The 22226-nt window shown below is 48.8% G+C and overlaps 2 protein-coding genes across 7 annotated transcripts in view; one reads left to right on the forward strand and one right to left on the reverse strand.

The window, feature by feature from the left end:
- The window catches only part of ndrg1a (N-myc downstream regulated 1a), a 148851-nt gene that overhangs the window by 88192 nt on the left and 38433 nt on the right, over positions 1 to 22226 (forward strand). The window lies entirely within an intron of this gene.
- Positions 1 to 22226, reverse strand: part of gabbr2 (gamma-aminobutyric acid (GABA) B receptor, 2) — an 84536-nt gene that overhangs the window by 14931 nt on the left and 47379 nt on the right. For all 6 annotated transcript variants that reach the window (XM_061821834.1, XM_061821854.1, XM_061821844.1 and 3 more), the window contains 10 exons: positions 22052 to 22153; positions 21206 to 21271; positions 20919 to 21107; positions 19882 to 20124; positions 16323 to 16383; positions 15571 to 15651; positions 14167 to 14317; positions 13071 to 13203; positions 12173 to 12280; positions 10629 to 10751 (listed from right to left, as the gene is read on the reverse strand). In XM_061821834.1, coding sequence (XP_061677818.1) covers positions 10629 to 10751; positions 12173 to 12280; positions 13071 to 13203; positions 14167 to 14317; positions 15571 to 15651; positions 16323 to 16383; positions 19882 to 20124; positions 20919 to 21107; positions 21206 to 21271; positions 22052 to 22153 — 1257 coding nt within the window. The remainder of the gene's footprint in view (positions 1 to 10628; positions 10752 to 12172; positions 12281 to 13070; positions 13204 to 14166; positions 14318 to 15570; positions 15652 to 16322; positions 16384 to 19881; positions 20125 to 20918; positions 21108 to 21205; positions 21272 to 22051; positions 22154 to 22226) is intronic.

Raw genomic sequence — 22226 nt, forward strand, 5'->3', positions numbered from 1 at the left:
GACGCAGACGGCACTAAAAAGCAACAGAACAGTAGAACACGTGGAGGTCGTCGACCGTAATCTAGGAATACTGACCCAAGGGTCACAAGTCTACCACTAAGAGAAGTCTACCCTGAACACACAAATGTGATTGTAACAAGTACAGGTCAAGTGGAAACATTGCTAATGCTACGCGCTAAACGTGAGTGGGTGATGCTCGCGAACGTGCCGACCGAAAGGCCAAAGTTAGCGTCACCTTAACCCTAAATCCCCAATACCCTGAAGTCCTTAACCATACTAGCCCCAACCCTGGTGCCACCTCCCCTTTCCCTGCGCCTCCTGAAACCACAACCGGCCACCACCAAGTAGTCCACCTTTATCTCTTTTAAGTCATCTCGAACGAGACGATCAAAGCGAGCAGGAAGCTCTTCGACTTGGAGAGGCCGAGCCAGAAAATGACGGGGGAGCCGAGTCACGCTTTGGAGGAGGCGGCGGCTTTAAACAGAGGTGACATTGACACAAACCGCCAGCCGCTCAGACGGGAGGCGACACGACCTTCGCGGCGCCACAGACGCACCGGGAGGACTATAAATACGTCCCGATTCACCGACGGCAACGTCGCACGTCACTCGACGGTCTAAACTGAAGCGAGGAAAGGGATCGCATCTGATGGCATCTCGAAACCGGCGAGCGAAATAATCAATCCCAGCAGGTAACGCAAACGAGTCAAGAGTTGGCCTAGCGAGTCGGAGAAAGCCGGGTCTCCACGGTGTCAGCTCGGCTTAATTACCCGGCCTTTCCGTCGGCAGCGAGTGCTAATCAACGTCACCCTCGGCGCTGTGATGATAAGTGGCCGTGACACCCCCCTCACTTTACGCTCCTCGCACCGTCTCGCCGTCACAGAGATTCCGATTCGGCTGTCGCTCGCGTCCAGTGATCAGTACAGTTGCCTTCTGCTCCTGTTTTTTTTTTTTCTTTTTTCCCCGTCTTCTGGTTCCACCAACCGGTTGCTGCAACTGGGCCTTAGACTTTTGTGCACCTGGAGTTTAAATCTTAGTCGAAGGTGGCCTTGTACCCTGCTACTACTTGGAGTTAAACCGTAGTGCACCTGGTTTTTGAACGTGTCTGTCGGAAGCCTTAATCTTACGGAAAACCTCACAGAGACTGGGATCCAGAACTTGACCAAAAATAGGAGCCTAAACCTGTTACGTACACTTGACAGCAGCGCTGACCTAAACATGACATAAAGTCCTGCCTTTAAGAGATGAACCGATCGGGACCGTAGAACCGGACGTTGAAGTATTTAGCGTGCTCGCCTCACGTTCCGTCCTTCCGTCCTCCACCCGCTCCAGTCCCTCTCGAGTCCCCCCCGCCGATCCTCGCCAACTTTCATCCTTCCGCCATCGCCCGCAGTGTGCCCCGGGCTCAAGGTCTGGCGTAAAAGGACTCCACTCGGCGGCCACCTCTTTGCTATTCTCAGGCTCACACCGCTGAGGCGGCGCCCTCCTTCAAGTGGCGGCCGAGTGCTCTCGTCTTCGCCGTCATCCGTCGACCTTGGTGGTCTCCTGTAGCTCTCTCTTCACGGCAGCTATACCGGACTCGTTGCCGACACGTCCTAACGCCGGCTACGTACGGAGGTGAGGTGTCCCACCCCTGCTATTTCCGCCGTCCCGTCCATTGTCTGACTTTCCATCAACCGGGTGACTCTGGACCGGTAGAGACACAGTCCATCAAGGAGCAGGCACATCCATCGGCGTTCTATCCCCGGCCCGGAGGATTCCATTAGGGCTCAGCAGCTGACTCGCGCGGCTTTCTGTCAATTCGCACTGAATCACACTTGACTTACGTTCATTTCATCGTGACGTGCGACCACTCGCACGTCCTCTCACTGTAAGTGGACTCTAAACTGACAAAGTGCACCCTGAAAGAGCAACAACCCAACTGGAAACCTTACGCAAAGTCGACCCTAGATGACTGCAACCGAAAACTAATCGCTGATTTAACTGGACGTGACACTTCAGCTTGAACTGAACTCCTTACCTTGCCGCAACGTGGCCTAAAACCTTGATGTAAATGCAAAATAAAGCCAAAGGCCACTTGACCTTAAACCAGAGTATACCTGACACCTAAAGCCTTACTGGAAATGGAACCTACCCCTTTTAATGGAAATGCGTGTTAAACAGAGTACGCGGACTGTAAATCTTGCCGTAACGCGACCCAAGGCCTTACTGGAGCTGGAAACAACACTTAACTGTAAGACTATCTTAAACCTAATCGTAAACAGAACTTGAACCTTACAGTAATCGAGCCCGAAACGTGGACTTTAACCATACACCTAGAACCATATTTTTCTGCAAATAGATTCTAAAATGTCACTAAACTGGAACATGAATTGTACCCTAACTGAACCTTGAACCTTTACTGAACTGGATCCTATACAGGCCCTGGAACCTAAATCTTACTGTAACCGAACCCTAAATCTTAACTGGAGCCTAAACGTGAAAGGACCTGGAACATAACCAAGTGGTCCTAAGACTGCGCCTTAAACCTGTACCTGCACCTTCATTTAACTGGAATTCTTACCATAAGCGAACCCGAGACCAACATATAACAGGAACCCCGAAATAAAGGTACCTGGAATGTAAACCCTGACTGCAACTGGACCTCAAAGCAGGACACAGGTGAACCTTCCACTGGACCTGATACCAGAGTATATCTGGAGCCTAAACCGGACCTCATAACTTAAATCATACGGGCCCCGGAACCTAAATCTTACTGTAATCGAACCCTAAACCTTAACTGGAGCCTAAACGTGAAAGGACCTGGAACATGACCAAGTGGTCCTAAGACTGCGCCTTCAACCTGATTGTAAATGCACCTGCACCTTCATTTAACCGGATCATAATTCTTACTCTAAACCAACATTTAACAGGAACCAAGAAATAAAGGTACCCGGAATGTAAACCCTGACTGCAACTGGACCTCAAAGCAGGACACAGGTGAACCTTCCACTGGACCTGATACCACAGTATATCTGGAGCCTAAACCGGACCTCATAACTTATATCAGACGGGCCCCGGAACCCAAATCTGACAGTATATCTGGAGCCTAAACCAGACCTCATAACTTAAATCTTCACGTAAACAAACCCAAATCCTTGATTTAACCGGACCCAAGATTCTCCACCCCTACCGGACTTAGAAACTGACCGACCAAATCCGCGTAAGTCAGGACGCCGCACAACCTTCGACCTTGATAGCGAACGAAGGACTCGCGGAGAAAACCGCAACGAGCACTCGACTGCAGCTGAAGATCATAAAATTATGCGCGCCAGTCCACACACGCACAGAAAAAAAAAAAAAAAAAAAAAAAATCATATTTGGCGTTCATTGCACTCCGCTGCGCCTTTACAGTAGACGGCCGCAGACGAACCTCGGCTGGGGTAACCGCGGGGACTCCTCACGCCGCTATTCATTTGGAAGACTTCTAATTGGTCAATCAGCCGTTGCCTAGCAACAGCAGTCTGGTGGAGCAGCGGGGGAGGAGAAAGGAGGAAAAAATAAAAAATGAAAATCACGGGAAAGTGAAGGGGGGAGGGGGGGGGGGCGGGGGAGAGGCCACCCGAAGGCGACGGGCGGCTAAATCTGCCGTTTTTGTGAGCGACCAAACGCCGCGATACGAAAGGAGACAAATACATAAAAAGAGAGTCGGCGGCAATTTCATTTTTTTTTTTTTTTTTTTTTGAACCCCCGACCCACTCGGAACGGGGGAGGGGGGGGGGTCCAATTTAGCCCGCCCGGAGGAGCCCTCGGCGCGGCCCTCCCTCCACCGCCGCGATTCACCGACAACGCTTACGACGCGGCGCAAACATTCTCCGAAATGAAAGGATGTGCCGCCCCCCCCCCCCCCGCCCCCCGAAAGATCAATAAACAAAATATTAGAAGTCAAACCTCAGAAATCCTCCGCCGCGCCGCACCGAAGCCGACGACCTTCCCCGCCGCTGTTAAAACGAGCCTAAAAATCACCATCGAGCCAAGAAATACGGACCGTCTGGCTAAATCCGATACATATTTCCCCACAATAAGAGAAATATTGGCCTAATTCAGTCCTGGGAGGGGGAATTTCGCATGTACGTATCGCCCCAACACCCGCAATTTCCCCAGAAACGGATTTACAGGTACGTATTTGATTTGAGAAAAATTAAAACGTGCAGTGAACGGACGCAAACGGAAATTGTCGTACAATTCATATCTGATGCTGCAGGATCAATACGGAGAGCGGATGTTGACTGACGGGAAAATGCGATGCTGCGATTCGCTCTCACCACACAAATGTCAATGATTTGATTCAGTTTGTAAAACATTTTTTTTTTTTTATGTACTTGGACAAAATACAGTCCAACGTCTTATCTTAATAACAAAAACGCAAATGATTCAAAAATCCATTTGGCAAGCCGATGCGATTAGTTGCTTTTCTGCAATCTGTAAAACAAAATATGAAATTTTGTAATGTGTTGTATTACTGCAATGATCCAAAAGTGTCAAATATTCGGCTTCTCGTTCGATTGCTGGCTTTTCTTCTAATCGCAAAACATATTGATATTATGCTGTATTGTATCGCGTTACAATATCGTTACACAAGACTGATTCATTGCTATTGCTATTCAACGTGCATTTTCATATTTTTATCTATTTCATATATTTTCATATTCAACGTATATAAAAATTGCTATTCAACGTGATTTCTGGGTTATCGAGTAATTATTATGGCTGGTTTTTGAAATATCACGACATAACGGTGACATTTCCGATTTCATTCCCGTGCACGTTTTCATTTTTTTTTTTCTCGTATTGACAAACACGGCAAAACTTTTGTGGCCCCCCCCCCAAAAAAAAGTCGCCACCGCTAACTGCTAGCAGCGCTTTTCTTTTCTTTTTGGGAACGCGCAACACCAACGGCTCGTCTTCTTTTTTTTAGGGACCGAAGAATCGTCACGCTGACGTGAAGCCGTTTCTGACAAGTCGGCCGTCGAGCCCGAAAAGTTTAGCGGCGAGTCGCCACCGCTAACTGCTAGCAGCGCTTTTCTTTTCTTTTTGGGAACGCGCAACACCAACGGCTCGTCTTCTTTTTTTTAGGGACCGAAGAATCGTCACGTCGGCGCGAAGCCGTTTCTGACAAGTCGGCCGTCGAGCCCGAAAAGTTTAGCGGCGAGTCGCCACCGCTAACTGCTAGCAGCGCTTTTCTTTTCTTTTTGGGAACGCGCAACACCAACGGCTCGTCTTCTTTTTTTTAGGGACCGAAGAATCGTCACGCCGACGCGAAGCCGTTTCTGACAAGTCGGCCGTCGAGCCCGAAAAGTTTAGCGGCGAGTCGCCACCGCTAACTGCTAGCAGTCTTTTCTTTTTGGGAACGCGCAACACCAACGGCTCGTCTTCTTTTTTTTAGGGACCGAAGAATCGTCACGTCGGCGCGATGCCGTTTCTGACAAGTCGGCCGTCGAGCCCGAAAAGTTTAGCGGCGAGTCGCCACCGCTAACTGCTAGCAGCGCTTTTCTTTTCTTTTTGGGAACGCGCAACACCAACGGCTCGTCTTCTTTTTTTTAGGGACCGAAGAATCGTCACGTCGGCGCGAAGCCGTTTCTGACAAGTCGGCCGTCGAGCCCGAAAAGTTTAGCGGCGAGTCGCCACCGCTAACTGCTAGCAGCGCTTTTCTTTTCTTTTTGGGAACGCGCAACACCAACGGCTCGTCTTCTTTTTTTTAGGGACCGAAGAATTGTCACGCCGACGCGAAGCCGTTTCTGACAAGTCGGCCGTCGAGCCCGAAAACCTGACCTCCGAGCCGCCTCTGCTAACTGCTAGCAGCGCATTTTCTTTTCTTTTTGGGAAAGTGAAACCGTCCATAAGTTTCCATCTCTTCATGCTGGCGTTTCTCCCAAGTTAATTTTGCCGTACAGCTCACGTTAAATCGTTTTTTTTTTTTTGTTTTTTTTTTACTTTTCGGGAAAGTGTTACATCACTAAGGATGCCTGGAAGCAAAACGCTCGCGAGCTAACCAGAGGCTGAGCTGCACCGTTTTTGTTTACTGCGGCGAGTTACGCCACCTGCCGTTCTCTACTTCCTCTTCCTCATTGGAAAACATTCACCGTGGATGCAACACATAATGATGAATAATGGATCCGAGCGACATTTTTTTCCCCCTTCCCATCATGCAACGCGGCGCACGCTGCTTGGGACGCCCTGCGCCATTCTTGCGGGCTGTCAAGACTCGGCAAGGACGACGCGAGGTGGTCGATCAGAAAAGGCCGAGGCGGGTGGCGGTGATCCCTTCATGACTCGGTTGGCTTTGAAAAGGCATCGATCGCAGCAGCCGCTTTTGTGTCCGGGCTAACAAAGCGCATCGCGCCGCAGCCGCAGCCGCCCCACGCGACGGCCGTTTCTCGCTCGCCACTTCTTCTTCTTCTTCTTCGTACGGAACATCTCGAGACTCAATTAAACTCGCTCGCCCCACCTGAGCGAACAACTAAAGAGGAAGGCAAGCGAGCGGGACCCTTATGTATTTTTCAACGCAAAGTCATCCATGATTCATTTCTCGTCGAATTACACTTTCGGAAAGGGAAGAGCCAGCTGGCGTCGGGGGCGGCACGCACGGGACAATTCCCCAAACTGTACGGAAAGTGCTGGAAACTTTCAGTTCGCTGTACTTTCCTCAAGGTTTCAAAACCGGATCTGTTCGGCGCGGCGCAAAAAAAAAAGTAGGTTGAAATGACATCTGAATAACACGCAAAAACGGCTACGTCGACCGATGGAAATGGAGTTTTCCAAAAAAGCCCACGACAACATTGAATTAATCACCGTGATGGCCGCCATCTTGCACAATAGGAATATGCACACATAAATGCTTGAAATAATCAACAATACAAAGTAAACAAACAAAAAAAAAATCCATATCTTATGTCATCTACCGCAATTTCCGGCCCGTAAGCCGCGACATTTTTCACTTTCAACCCTGCGGATTACGCGGTGATGCGGCTAATTTGTGCAATTTTTCTAACGGCGGCAAGGGGGCACTCGAGCGGAAAAGGTAAGAGTGCGATCGCTGGAATGTATGTGCCCAGGAAGTGACTTTTACCGGTCCGGCCCTGTTAGCGCTGCGCTAGCGTGTTACTGCCGTGCGTCCGTGATTTTTTACCGGTATGATTTTTTTTTTTTTTTTTTTAAACCAGCCCTGTTAGCGCCGCGCTCCCATTAGCATTAGCACATCTGTGCTAGCATTAAACTAATTTTCCTCTGTAAATATCTCGTGGGTACTTGCGGTTAATACACGGCTGCGGCATATTTATGTACCAAATGGTATTTCCTTTACAAATGTACTGGGTGAGGTTTATCATCCGGTGCGCTCCGTCGTCCCGGAATTACCGGACTTAATGATCGCCTCGAGTTTGCACAGTAAAAAAAAAAAAAAAAATCAACAAAAGGACAAAAACAATCCACAGTCCCAAAAAAGTCACCGAAAAATGTCTCCAGCGTTTTCTCATACTTCATGTACACATCCCAAAAATTCCTGCGACGACTCTCCTCGACACTTTAGACACAACCGGCGCCGACTTGAGCAACAGAAATCGACAAAAAAAAGTGATCCAAAGCCAAATAAGGTCATCAAGTCTGAACAACCAGAAATAATTACATTTAAAAAAAAAAATCACGTCTGTGCCATTATTGGACAAGTTTCACGACGGCTGCCAACGCGCACAACAGAAATCCGCAAAAGTGCCAGACGCTCATCCGGCCCGATCGAACATGAGCAGAAGCGGGCGGGCCGTACCCGCCTGGCGATGATGTCACCGATAATAAGCGCGGGTTCGCCTTCAAACCGCCGAAGTGCGTCAGTGAACGCCTCATCATCATCATCATCGTCGTCGTCGTCGTCGTCATCCTCCCTCACTGCACACGTGTTGCCATGCAAAAAAAAGAGGCCCTAAATCCGCTATTTTCGTCTGGCGGGATCAACGGTGTTGCGGGTGTCGGAAAACCGTGGCCGTTGCCATGGCGACGTGAGGAAGGAGGGAGCAGGGAGAAAGAGAGAGAGAGAGAGAGAAGGAGGAAAGGGAGGAGATGCTTGACTGCGGGATCCGCTGGAATGCTAATCATCTTCTTCCTGACAGTTCGTCCTTCATTATGCAAGGGAGACGCCAAAAAACATAAAAAAAATGTCGACGTATACGCAAAAAGGTACACACGGAAACACACACACACACACGCACACAAGGTCACATGCTCGTCTACTTTTGCTGCACGGGCGTCACGGTCGGCGTTCCCGCGATGTCCCGAGAAGCCGGCGCGTCAGCGGCGTCAAGGCCACCGGGCGTCGCGCTCCGTTACGACGTTTTTAAGAGCAGAATAGACGGACAACGAAATCGACAAGTGTTCCCGCGCATTGGTCTTGTTAGCCTGATTAGCGTCATTCTGTAACGTTAGCCAACAGAATTTCGGACGAAATCGACAACCATTCCTGACTGATTAGCATCCATCTTTAACGTTAGCCATCAGAATTTCGTACGAAATCGACAACCATTCCTGCCTGATTAGCATCCATCTTTAACGTTAGCCATCAGAATTTCGTATGAAATCGACAACCGTTCCTCCGCATGGGTCTTGTTAGCGTGATTAGCATCATTCTGTAACGTTAGCCATCAGAATTTCGTACGAAATTGACAACCGTTCCTGCCTGATTAGCATCCATCTTTAACGTTAGCCATCAGAATTTCGTACGAAATCGACAACCGTTCCTGCGCAATGGTCTTGTTAGCCTGATTAGCATCATTCCGTAACGTTAGCCATCAGAATTTCGTACGAAAAATCATCTCATCAGAGCAAACAATGCTTTTTATTGATATTTTATTGTCAATGAGCATTGGAGCGGGGGCTTGGACAGTTATTCCAGAAAACGGGATCAGTATTGAGTAAGAAATCCTACAACTCGAGCAGAAAGTGAAGCTAGTTAGCTTTTTCATTTGCTCAGTTTTCTACTGATTGCTGTTCCTTTTCGTGCTAATTACTACTGAATTGAAGCAACTGTATTAAAAAAATCGTATTTCTTAATTCGCGAAGGTCGGAGGCGTTTGAGCGTCGAGATGATTAGCGACTTCGCGGGGTTATTGCAAGGTCTCTCCCGTAAAAACTCGGATTGTACACGAGCTGAGCAGCTTCTCTTCATCTTATTTCCTTTTTGCCGATTGTTGCCAGCACCCTCGGGCCCACAGAAGGACGCGATCTGCCAACTGCGCGTCTTTCAGTCTTAGGAGGACTCCCGTGAAGTGCTAAATAAAGTTCGCTAGGAGGTTTATTTTCGCGCTTCCAGTGAGATCTATTCCGAAGGGACGGAAGGAAATAACGGCGGCGGCGGCGTCGGGCGCCATCTCCCGGTTTTACGTTCTCCGCTGAGCTCATTTGTGCCGCCGCAGACAAAGATTTCGAGACGCTACTCGCTAACGTCGTCAAGCCTGCCCGGCGACGTCGTTTAACATTTCCCTCCGTCGGCGCGCGCGCTCGCTTCCTCGCCGAGCGTTCTCGGAATCTCACCCCTGAGCTCCGGATAGCGTTGCGAATATAATTAACGGCGCGAGAGCGTGGGAGTCCGCCTCACCCCCCCTTCGTGGGGTTTCTGGACCGAGCTCGGCTGAGAGAGATTTGGTTTTGTTTTTTCGGGGGGTGGGATCGGACGCAAGAAGGCCGATCCCGATTCCCAGGGCGACCGACGGGAGGGACGCGGCCGACGTAGCAGAAAAATAATGACGATGTTCCTTGGACTGGATTACGTGTGAGGGGTACAGATGGGGTTTGCGTCGCAATCGTCAGTTTTGCGACTCGATGGTGGAAAGTTTTTGTAACACGGTGAATGTTGTGCATCGTGGGAAAAGGTTCGATACCCTGGCAAAAGTTCTGCTGAAAAGTTTTGTTTTCGTAGAAGGAATGCAGACATGTCGCAAATTGGACGTTTTGTTTATTTTAAACCCTTCCGAGATTCTGTTGCGTAACCAACACTCGTAGTTACGCCTATGGACAATTTGGAGCAGTAATTCCCGACCAGAACGTCCCAAATGAGCCCGACATTATTCATTTTTTGCCTAAACAAAATTCCGACGGCTAACGTTACAGAATGATGCTAATCAGGCAGGAACGGTTGTCGATTTCGTACAAAATTCTGATGGCGAACGTTACAGAATGATGCTAATGAGGCAGGAACGGTTGTCGATTTCGTACGAAATTCTGGCGGCAGAGCACGGCTGACCGGTGCTCCGCCAACCCGAGTTGACGGCGTAACGTTAGCATTTTAGCTAGTGTGCTGTGGAGCAGGAAACACGATTTCCATTCTGCGCTCCTCCCGTTAGAAAAAACAAGGCCAAGCACTCGGTTGCCAGCAGGCCTTGCCAACGTCTCCCATCCAACGTCAGGCGGTTGGGGGGGGGGGGGGGGGGTCAACGCAGGAAGTTTGCAGCGGCTCACATCTCAACCCAAAACTAATCAAGACAAAGATGGCATCGTAGCCCCCGGCGCTCCAAATGCAGCCATTGTGGGAATCTCCCACATCCCGGCGGAGGCAAACGCACGGACGTGGACAAATCGGACCGAGCTCAGCCAACGCGGACCCACCTCCAGGCTGTATTCTTCCACGGTCCTCTTGAGCGGGTCCACAATCTGCCAGCAAATCAGGATGCACAAGTCGATGAGCAGCATGCCGCCGACGATGATCAACAATTTCTGGTCCTTTATGATCTGCGTGCGGGGACAAGGAGACTTTGATGAGCGTCGCACCCAACAACCCTGATCGCGGTCCAACCGGAGACCCGCCGGTACCGACAACCGCTGATTAGCTGCAATTAACCGGCGGGGTTGGCGAGGATGTGCGCAACCCCCCTCCGACCCCTCTTCCGGAGACGTGAGGCGACGGCGTCCGATGGCGACGCTCCTCTTTTTTGTCGCGTGAACTTTCCGGCGGGATGAAAGCCGCCGCCGCCCGTTTTGTGATCTTTATTTATCCCGCCGTTTGACGGCATGGAAGCGGCGCTCAAAGGAAAAGGTCAGGCGGCCCCGCGGCGGGAAATTGCGCAATCCAGACGTTTGCCTCGGGGGGCACGGGAACGGTTCTCGCTTTAGCGTGACCGCTAAACCGAGCTCACGTCTCTGCTCACCGCGCATACCACCACCCAGCAATTTTAATCACATCTTCGTTCCCAAATTCGGCACTATTTTTGCTCCAGATTATTATGATGATAATTATTACAATCGTATGGTGCCTGGCAAAAACCGAACGAACCGAAATGGACTGTTTCGTGGAAATTGCGGCGCTGCAGAATAGTCCAGAACAAAGTATTGCAGCTCAAGGTCAAGAACGTCCCGGTTTCAGTTCCCCTGCGCCGTAAACCGTCTGGCCATTTTGTTTTCGGGCCTTGCCGGTTTCAGGTCTACTCCCCCCCCCCCCGTTTCTCCGGCTGGTTCCTCGGCCCTCTCGGCCCCGCATCCCTCCCGACTCTTTGATCCGTCGTCGGCCCACCCGCCCACACTTGCTCCAGAAAGACGGGGGGGCCCGGAGGGAGGGGGCGGTTCTATAAATACAAAAACCAAAAAAAAAAAAAAAAAGGGGGGGGGGGGCCAAGAACCGCTACTACAGTCTGCATCTCTCTTACATAACTCGGCCAATCAAAGTGATTGAATGTGATGGCTCAAAAGCTTTGAGCGTGCGCCGCCAAAGTTATTTCCAGACTTGAAAGCGCTCGGTGGGCATAAAAACTGAGACCTCACGGGTCCGACTTGACTCCTTAAATCCCTTTTAAGCGTCGAGTCTTCCTGACGTATGAATATAAATATATGTATTGCATCATGGTCTCAAGTCACGTGTCACGTTCCAGCTTTTTAATAAACCGTTCGTTCGTTCGGGGTCAGAAGTCTCCGATCCTCAACATCAGACAGATCCTGGGCTGGAGTTTGGACTCACAAAGAAGTCACCCCTGAGCGTCCGCTGCCCGTCGCTTCTTCCGTATGATTTCATAATCCATATTCTGGCTTTACAAAGTCTTCCTGGACTTTATTTGACCAACTCTTACATTTTGGAGTTTTCGCTAACCTGGGTTAGAATCACGTGAAAACCGACGGCTAGCCAAAGACCCGAGCCGGGTCAAAATACCCGGCCCCCGTACCTTCTTCTTCATCTTGACGTTCTTGAAGATGGCGTGCACCCGCCAGGTCTTGGCGAACATAGCGCCGAACGCCATTGTGTAGCCGACGATGAGGATCCACGTTCGAACCTGTCGGGGGACAAAACGAAATGAAGGTCATCTGGAAATAAGACCCCCCCCCCCCCAAAAAAAAAAAAAATATAAATCGCATCTCCTTTTTTTTAGGAGGGGCAGAAGATCCTAAAAACGGTCAGCAAACCGGCACAATTCTCGACCCACGTTAGATTCATCTCAAAGGTCTGGCCCGGGGGCTGCCTTGCTTCCGGTTGGGACAAATTCCCTAGTAGGGTTTTGAAATTTGCCCCCGAACCCGCCGCCGGACCACTTCCTGTTGCATTTTGGTTGCCCGACACCTCAGAGGTGAATATTTTTGGAACCACGCCGCCTGGTACTCGGGCCCTCGTAACGTCTCCGACGGGTACGAACGTTTCCTTGAAGATGCCAAAATAGCGCTCTAAAAATGAACCGCAAATAAGAAGAGGAGGAAAAAAAAAAACAAAAAACAAACAAACGCTGTCAGCTTGCTTCCTCGTCTCTTATCTTGCAAGCACGGAGGCTGTCACGCGCTTGAGAGTAATTCGTCCTAATAAGAAGAAACAAAACGTCACCCAGACGGTAAAAAAAAAAAAAAAAAAAAAAAAAATGAAGTGTGCTGCGTTACAAAAAAAAAAAAACTGCTTCAATGCAAAAATCTTTTGGATTTGAATTGCGGGATGTCCAAATAATAAAAAAATGACTTGAAACATTGAGGTGATAACGAGGTGTGAAGATTCGCTCCCGACACTCTCGGAGGACTCAAACCGAGCCGGGCTCGCGGGGCGGAAGTGGGCGGCGGCGGCGCCGGCGAGGGGAAACCGACCGTGCAGAGCGTCTCGAACTCCTTGTCGGACACGAAGCCGCCGTCCAGTCCGAAGAGGAAGATGGAGGCGTAGGACAGCAGCCCGCCCAGGATGATCAAGTTGTTCATGTAGGGACTCGACATCTTGATCAGTCTGCGCCGAGAAGCAAAAAGCAAATCAAAAAAAAAAAAAAAAAAAAAACCAGCGCTCGCACCGTCCAAATCGGCGGCCCGCCAGCGAACGCCACGCAGAAGTTGCGCAATCGGCGTATTGGACAGCAATCATTTTCTTCCTCATTTGCTTTCGATACTGATATATGATATTTGGAGTGAAACGCCAGTCGTGCATGCAACTTTTGGTACAGTACGGAAAACATTTTGCAACGCTAGCGGTGTCACAATATGGACAAAGCGCGTTAATTCATATTTTCAAAGGCAACCGCGACGTTTGACTGTCTTGCGCTTGACATATTTTATCATTATTTTCAATAATCCTACACATCAAAACGAAAAAAAAACTGGATACATGGTCGCCAAGATATGCCACGGTGATGAAAATTATGAAGACTTCCGTATCAATAGTGTAGTATATGAGAAATTAATAAGATTTTTTTAGCGGTATATTGTAATAGCGACGATAATACGATGAAAGAAAATCAGAATGTTTAACGCATTCATGGGCAGCGTGGCAATTTTTTGCCTTATTGAGATAAAAGTCACAATCAAAGAAATAAGTGCGCCGCGAGATCCATCCATCCATTTTCCTAGGCGCTTATCCTCACAAGTGTTGCGGGGAGTGCTGGAGCCTATCCCAGCTGTCTTTTTCATTTATGGTTACATGATAACTTTACTCATTTATAATCTCATCCCCAAAAAATGGAACGCTGCCCACGAGAGGGAACTACTCAAACCTCGCTCATCAAAGGAACGTATTTTTCAACGGGGGCGTGAAAATTCCGACGTCCTAAAAATGGGACGCTGCCCACGGATGCGTTTTAACTGTAAAATGTACACATAAGCCCGCACAGAACTTGATAAAAAAAAAAAAAAAAAACGATCAAAAATGCTCATCGCTTGTGACAGCCGTGCTGTAATATCGATATTTGCCCCCCCCCACCTGTGGTTCCTGTTCTTGATGTTGAAGAAGAGGAAGGCCCCGGCCATGAGCATGCCCAAGACGGTGATGGTGGACAGGATGCTGTAAAGCGGGACGTTGATGTGGCGCCGCTGCAGGCGCACAAACGTGCGATCTTTGGGCGGCTCCACTCCTGACGGGCGACAAGACGGGTTCAAAGGTCATTCGGGGAGAAAATGGCCGCCTCGCGCTCGGCGCCCCTCCGCTCCTTTTTATCTTCTCGCCTCGGCGGTCAACTTATTCGCCATCTCTTATCGTGGGCGGAAGTCCGCAAAAATTGCAACAAAAAAAAAAAAAAAAAAACATTTGGGCTCGCTGAAAAAAAGATGGTTATCGGGCGGGGGGGGGGCAAGAAAGAAAGAAAGAAAGCAGCAGATCATATCTCTGCTATCATTTTTTTGCTTAATATTGGTCACGGTGGAGAAAAGTGTTGGCTTCACAGTTCCGAGGTCCACGGTTCGATACCGGCCACTCTCACGTCCCAAAAACATTAACTGGACACTCTAAATTGCCCCAAGGTGTGACTGTGGGTGTGGCTGTTTTTCTCGATCTGCACTGCAATTGGCTGCCGAGCAGTTCGGGGTGTTGAGAGCCGCGATAGTCTCCGGCGCTCCCTGTGACCCTTGTGAGGATAAGCACCATCATTTGTTGTTTGTTAGTTGCGGTGGATAATGTAGGACGTTCCGGAAGGGGGTGGGGGGAAGAAACGTCATTCCTCCATTAGACATCCATCCATTTTCTTTTCCGCTTATCCTCACAAGGGTCGCAAGGAGTGCTGGAGCCCATCCCAGCTGTCAATGGGCAAGAGGCGGGCGGGAAACACCCTGAACTGGTCGCCAGCCAATCGCAGGGCACATGGAGACAAACAACCAATCACAATCACACCTTGGGGCAATTTAGAGTGTCCAATTAATGTTGCATGTTTTTTTGTTTTTTTTTTTTTTTTTTGGGGGGGGGGGGGGTGTGGGAGGAAACCGGAGTGCCCACCTGGAGAAAAGCCACGCAGGCACGGGGAGAGAACACGCAAACTCCACACAGGCCCGGCCGGTATCGAACCGTGGACCTCAGAACTGTGAGGCCAACGCTTTACCAGCTGCGCCACCTCCTTCATTAGGATATTTATCACAATTAGTCACCCCTTTTTCATTTTTTTGGGGGGGGGGTTTCTGATGTCAAAAAAAAAAAAAAAAAAAAAAATCCTACCTCCTTGTGTGTTTTTTTTTTTTTTAATTCTTAACCGGATTTTACACATTAAGGCGTTAGCAACGGCATTTTTTTCACATTGCTGGCGGACATTCATTTTCCGTATGCCTGCAAAAGTACAAATAATCCATAATTCTGGCAAAAGTGGAAAAACAAAGTCTCTGTCTGGTTTGTTTTGCGTACCTTGGAAGCGGATGGAGTTGTTGATGAGGTCCAGCACGTCCGCGATGGCGTTGTACTCGCCCACCTTCACTTCCTGTCCCTCTGTTGTCCCCCCCCCCCCCAAAAAAAAAAGAAAAACCATCTGATCAACAGAATACATCCGAAAGCGCATTAGTAATATGACAAAACATCCGTAACGCAGATAATAAAGCACTCGGCAACGACTATCACTTAAGGACGGGAAGATGCGCTTTAATATGTTTTTTAATATGCTTTCCCTCCTTTATGCCGTTTCAATTATGCGTTCATTTCACCTCGAGGAGGTGCCGGCGGAGAAAGACAAAAAATAAAAATAAAATCAAAAACATGGCGCGGTTCTGCTCTCGGAAGGACTGACCAAAAAAAAAAAAAGGGTAAAATTCCATGAATAAAGCCTCCAAAATATGTATTGTATTGGATTTTTCCATTTTTGACGTGTTTGTCAGAAAGCAGAAGAATAAATGGCACACCTCGGTAGGTTGCCGCTGTTTTGATTTGCACCAAAGCAAGCTGTGACATCCGGATTCGGACCTCAACATTTTTTTTTTTGGGTGTGTGTTTTTCTCTCAAATCATCTTTTTCTCCCCCCCGCGATCTCACTCGGTGCCGATCGAAGCGCATCGAGCGCGACGCGAACTTCAGCGTGGTTCGGGGGGTAAATCACTTTCTTTATGTTTTTTTTTTTTTTTTTTAAACGTTTTCCATTTTTCCGCCGTCGTAGGTTGCGTCCGTACCTTGAAACTGGTTGAACTTAATGGTGCCCATCCGCTCGCCGTTGCGGAACATGACTTGGCCCTGAAAGAAAGAAAGAAAGAAAGACCACAAAAATCACGTGAGCGCGGCGATAAATCGTAAACACGTCAGCGGCATTTTGCGGCGGCCGGAGCAGTCTCCGCTCGGCGTGCCGCGGCTCATTTAATTTGCTGCGCCGTATTACTAAACAGTGTCAATTACTGTGAGCCCCGCCCCCTACGCACTTGTGATACATTTATTTCAAACGTTTTCTCTTCTTAAAATCATTTATTTGCAAATGTACAACTGAAAAAAAAAAAACAAGCGCGGCTAGCGATGCTAATTCACCGCCTCGCTCGACTGTGTTGTGGAGCGCGGTGAGTGTCCTTGATCTTAAACCGGCTGGCGGCATCCTCCTCACCCGGGCGTTGCCGCGGAGATGAACGACACCAGATAAGGAGCGGAAAGTTACCGTCGGGACCAGACTGGGGGGGGGGGGCACTTTTACCATGGACCCATACATATATAAACCATTTGTTACCGGGCAGTTTTTGTCTTCTTCTTTGACTATTCCACCAGAAGACACACCCGGACGTCTGTATCGCACATTCCTTTGTAATAAATCCATTTTCCGTATATATATCATATCTTCCTCAATTCGTGAACACGCGTAGGGTCCAAACAAACGACTTTCAACGTCCGGGCCGAATCGCGGCGACGACTCGAAATTCTCGCGCCAATCCCGGCCTTCCGCTCGAAAGCGTCGCTGGTCCCAAATGCAAAGCGAGGCAACGCCGCCATCTGCTGGCGACTGGAGGACAATGCGACAGTTTGCAAAGTCGGACTTCACAGACGAGCTGGGCGGTGAAAAATGCACCGAGCGGCAGTTTTGCATCTCATGTCGGTGCATTGAAACTGCATCTGCGACCGATGACGCGACAATTTCGCTACGCCGTTACGATGGAAATCAAATCAAAGCTGCTTGAGTCCAATCAGCGTCAAATGTCAATTCCTTATGCTAGCATCAGGCTAAAGTCATCACACCCCCCCACACAAACACACACTCAAAAAGTCTTTGATTGAAGCACACGAGGAACAAGATAAGCACTTTTAAGCCGCAGAGCCGACAAAGTAGACAAAAGCAATTGAGCTTTGCGACATTATCGTCTCATGTCGTCCAATCAATTTTGGCCTCCGCGGCTTCATCCCGACTCCGGCTCGCTCGCTCGCTCGCCCGCCTTCTACCGACTTCGCCTTTTCCTCCATCTTGCTCCACACCGATGCGGGGAGCGAGACTTGTCATCTCGGACGCGCTTGCGCGTACTCAAGCGGCGCGGAAAATATGCGACGCGCCGACTTTGACGTCGGGTCCTTGCACAGTGCATGTACAGGGTAAAAAAAAAAAAAAAACATTTCAACTCCGAACATTAGCAGGGATTGGTTTACCTACAAAAAACAAAAAAAAAAAAGAAACTCGGCAAATGGGCCACTTGGCAGCAAGTGCGTGGGTGCTGACGCTAATCGCGGCGGAGTCTGTCCGCAAAACGTAAACGCGCTCGTCCATTCACACAAACACGATTGCAAAAATCGAACAGCTCGTTAAACGTCACCTTCCGAGCACCTGCTGTGCAAACGGAACCCTTGCCTGCATGACTCAGCAATTGACCCCCCCCCCCCGGCACATACTGCCGCCGTGCTATCAAAACAAGGCGCCGACTCACACCTCGCTAATTACAGCAAAATGGCGGCGCTCCCCGGAATTAATTAACACGCGTGCACACATTAAAAAGAAACGTTTGCGGTCGCGCCTCGGTGACCGCAAATCGAGAGAGAACACGGGTGTCAACGGGGGCAACGGCGACCTCGCTTCACGCCCAAGCGGGTCCAGGCGTCATCTTGCGGTTCCGGCGCGGAGCGGTCGCCGCTGCGCTCCCGCGGGGGTTGCGTGTGTTTGACACCGCCGAGGAAGAAGTCTTTGAATCGAGAGCTGCAATTTGCAGCTTTCCAGGTTGTATAACAGTGGCTTCTTTTTTTTTTTTTTTTTTTGGGGGGGGGGGGGGTAAAAGAAAGTGGCATAAAAGATGCATGCGGCGGCGGCGGCGGGCGGGAGGGAGGGAGATTGCCTTCCCGTGTCCGCCGCCTGGTGCGTGCGGGGTAACATTTGTTTAATCTCATTTCACAGATGCTTTCAAGAGAACACCTATTATTACCCTCGGAGCGCCGCCGCGAGTCACTGTGCGGGTGCTGCTGCTGCTTTTTTTGGCACCTGGAATTTTGGCAGGGGTACCAAAGAAACAAACAAGCCAAAAAAAAAAAAAATAACTTTTGGTACCCTTGTAGTGGGGCAACACCTGCAGTGCTCGGTAGATTGACATGATGCAGTGTGTGTGTATTAAAAAAAAAAGCGTCATCAGGAGAGATCTCAGTTTACGCCGTTAAGATGCTAAATGTAAGGATCGCCTACGTACATGCGGAGGTTTTAAACCCCCCAGTGAAGTTCAACATGGGTGGCTTGCTTGACGGTGTGAAAGAACAGATTAAGACGTAGCCTTCAAACTGACAAAAATATAGTAGCCTCTCAGCAAATCTCAAATATACTCCGACCTGACCTGCTAACTAACAAACCAGCTAGCTAAAAGCGAAGGAGTCCGCCCAACAATAAAAGCTGGCTGGCTGTTATCAACCTACGACGTATCGAACTGACAAACGGACGAAGCGGGATGTAGTTTTCTTGCTAGTATCAAAGACAAACCGGGAAGTAGCAAGCTAAATGCTAAACCGACAAGCAGCCTGCTAACTACTACATTGCTAATCCAACCAGGAAATAGCCTGCTCGCTAAGAAAGCAAAACAAGAGAAAAAAATACTAAAAAAAAAGAAGCAGCTTGCTGACAAACAACAACAAACACAAGCCGGGAAATAACCTGCAAGAAAATTAATACAGGAAATGTCCTGTTAGATAATAAATGCTTTCTGTGAATGCTAAACTGACAGGCGGCCTGCTAACTACTAAATTGCTAATCCAACCAGGAAATAGCCTGCTAGCTAAGAAAGCAAAACAAGAGAAAAAAATACTACGCTAACAGACAAAATCAGGAAGTGCTAACCAACAAGGGAAAAAAAAAAAGAAGCAGCTTGCTGACAAACAACAACAAACACAAGCCGGGAAATAATAACCTGCTAGAAAATTAATACAGGAAGTAGCCTGTTGGGTAATAAATCGTCTCTGTAAATGCTTAACCGACAAGCAGCCTGCTAACTACTAAATTGCTAATCTAACCAGGAATTAGCCTGCTAGCTAAAAAAGCAAAACAGGAGAAAAAAATACTCCGCTAACAGAAAAAAATCAGGAAGTGCCAAGCTAACCAACAAGAAAAAAAAAAAAAAAAAAAAGAAGTAGCTTGCCGACAAACAACAACAAACACACAAGCAAGGAAATAACCTGAAAGAAAATTAATACAGGAAGTAGCCTGTTGGGTAATAAATAGTCTGTAAAACTTTTGTGCTAATGAACGCAGACGGGCACAATTTCATAAAGTTGCAAGCGATTGTTCGGACTCACCGTGACGCCGAAGAAGTTGGTCTCGTTCATGACGTCCAGCACCATCTTGCCCACCTCGTGGTCGTCCACGGTGAAGTTGCGGTGGCCGCTCTGCCGCTGCTTGACGCGCAGCAGGTCCATGACGCGGGTCAGGGTCTTGGCGATGACCCAGATGCCGTCGTAGGCGAAGCCGTGGAACTTGCTGGGTTCCACGCCCTTCTGACGCAGCTCGCGGCTGTACTCGCGCTCGTACTCCTTCGGGGTCTGAAATGAGACGGTACAAATTTCATTATTCTTTACATTACCTCCTAGATGAATTGAATAATTGGATAAAGATATACTGTCGTTGTAATGCTACATCAATACATAGTTTGTCAAGAAAATGGCAAAAAAGATAAAGCAGGCAGACGATTTCAAGCTAACCAACACATGAACCAGAAAGAAGATTGCTACAACTGTCAAATTTAACCAGGAGGGACTACTCTGCTAACAAACTAGGACGTAACCTTCCAACCCATAAACTAAAACAAAGTCCAAAGTAGCCTGCGAGGAAACATACAAACAAACCAGTCAAGTATTTTGCTTGCAAACAGACCAACCAGGAAGAGGCCTGCTAACTAGAAAAAAACTAACTAGGCTAATGCAGCCTGCTAATCGAGCTAATAAATAGACTAACCAGGAGCTAACCTGCTAATTTTGAAAAAATGTAGCATGTAGCCTGTTAACCAAACAAACCCGGAAGTCGCTTGATAGCTAAGGAACTGGAAAAAAAAAAGAAAGAAAAAAAAAAAACCCTAATTAGGCCAGGATGCAGCCTGCTAACGGAAGTAGCTTTAGCTCGCTACCTAATAAACAGCCAACCTAGCCTGCTAGCTAAAAGAGTACAGAAACAATGTAGCTTACTCGTTGACAAAATATAGCAAAATACTTTGTGGTTCAACTGCTCGTTTTTTTTTCATGTCCTGGAGTCACAATTATCAGCACCGTAAATACCAAGCAAATATCATCACGACGCTCGGCTGCATTTGTTGTTTTTCCCCTAACGGAAGCGGCCTCACCCTTCCGGAGATGCCCTGAATCTGCCTGGCGCTGAGAGGCTCAAAGTCCACGCTGATGTAGCCCTCCATGGCGGCCAGCAGCTTCTTGGTGGTGCAGTTGGTGCTGTTGGCCTGCTCCCACCAGTTGCCCTGGTACCAGCCAGGAATGATCCACTGGTATTTGCTGCCAAACATGTTCAGGTTGTACGCCTACGAGGGTAAAAGGGAGGGAGAGGCCTTCAGGTTCAGGTTCAGGTTCAGGTTCAGGTCGGGCCGCCCGTGTCCCGCACGAGGCGAAGACCACTTACGCAGCAGAAGACTTTGGACGCCAGGTTCTCGTCGAACTGGCCGATGATGATCCTCACGTCGTTGTCCTGAAAGGGACCGAGATCGACAAATGTGGAACGCGAGACGACGACGCCGGGAACCGAGCCTGCCGCAGACGGACCGTGACTCGGTTGGTCGGATTTCTTGCAATTCTAGTTGATAAATCGAGAACCCGTCAAAAACCCCTCAATTGTAAATCCCTGACCAGGTCTTCGAACCCGACTTAGACCCCTAAACCTATCTCGAAGCTCTACTTTGAAACCGCTTGAATTTAAATACAAAACACGATCAACGTTTGGAACTTGAACCCCATCTGAAAAGGTCCTGTTAAGACCCGCAACCTTATCTTCAAAACTATACTTTGCGATCATAACCCTTGCTCCAAACTCTTAAACCTGCCTCAAAACCCAAAACCGTAGCTAGAAGGACTCAATTGTAACCTTAACCCGGACTCAAAACCTTACTTTAAAACCCAAACCGAAGCTATAAAGGCCAACTTGAAACCAGAACCCTCTCAAGCCTAAACCAAAAAACCTAAACCAGAGTGAAAACTACTGTGAAAGTCACAACCTGGGCTTGAAACCCCGCTCGTCCACGATCCCCTCCGGGTACGGTATTCCGCGGCCAGCGTATGCGACTCATCTCTCGGGGTCTCGCGCACGGCGGCGCAGGTGACACATCGATTCCAGGCACTTCAATTAATACGCGTTATGATAACAGCTAAGTATTATTCAAATGAAGACCTTTTGATTGGCGAGACGGCGACGTCGGGCGAGCTCCCGCCAGGAATCAAACGCGGCGTTTCTGTTCGGTATTCAAATGCTCACCTTGAGTTTCTTGACGTTGACGCAGGGGTCGTTGGAGAAACTCTCGGTGTCGGCGATGTGGATGTCGGCCTTCTCCAGCTCGCTGGTGAGGTCGTTCCTCACCTGAAAAAAAAAAAAAAAAAACATCGAATCTGGATCAGATTTGGATAAAACTAATACTTCAGACCGTTTCCTC

This window comes from Syngnathoides biaculeatus, chromosome 1, assembly GCF_019802595.1.
Source record: "Syngnathoides biaculeatus isolate LvHL_M chromosome 1, ASM1980259v1, whole genome shotgun sequence".
NCBI lineage: Eukaryota > Metazoa > Chordata > Actinopteri > Syngnathiformes > Syngnathidae > Syngnathoides > Syngnathoides biaculeatus.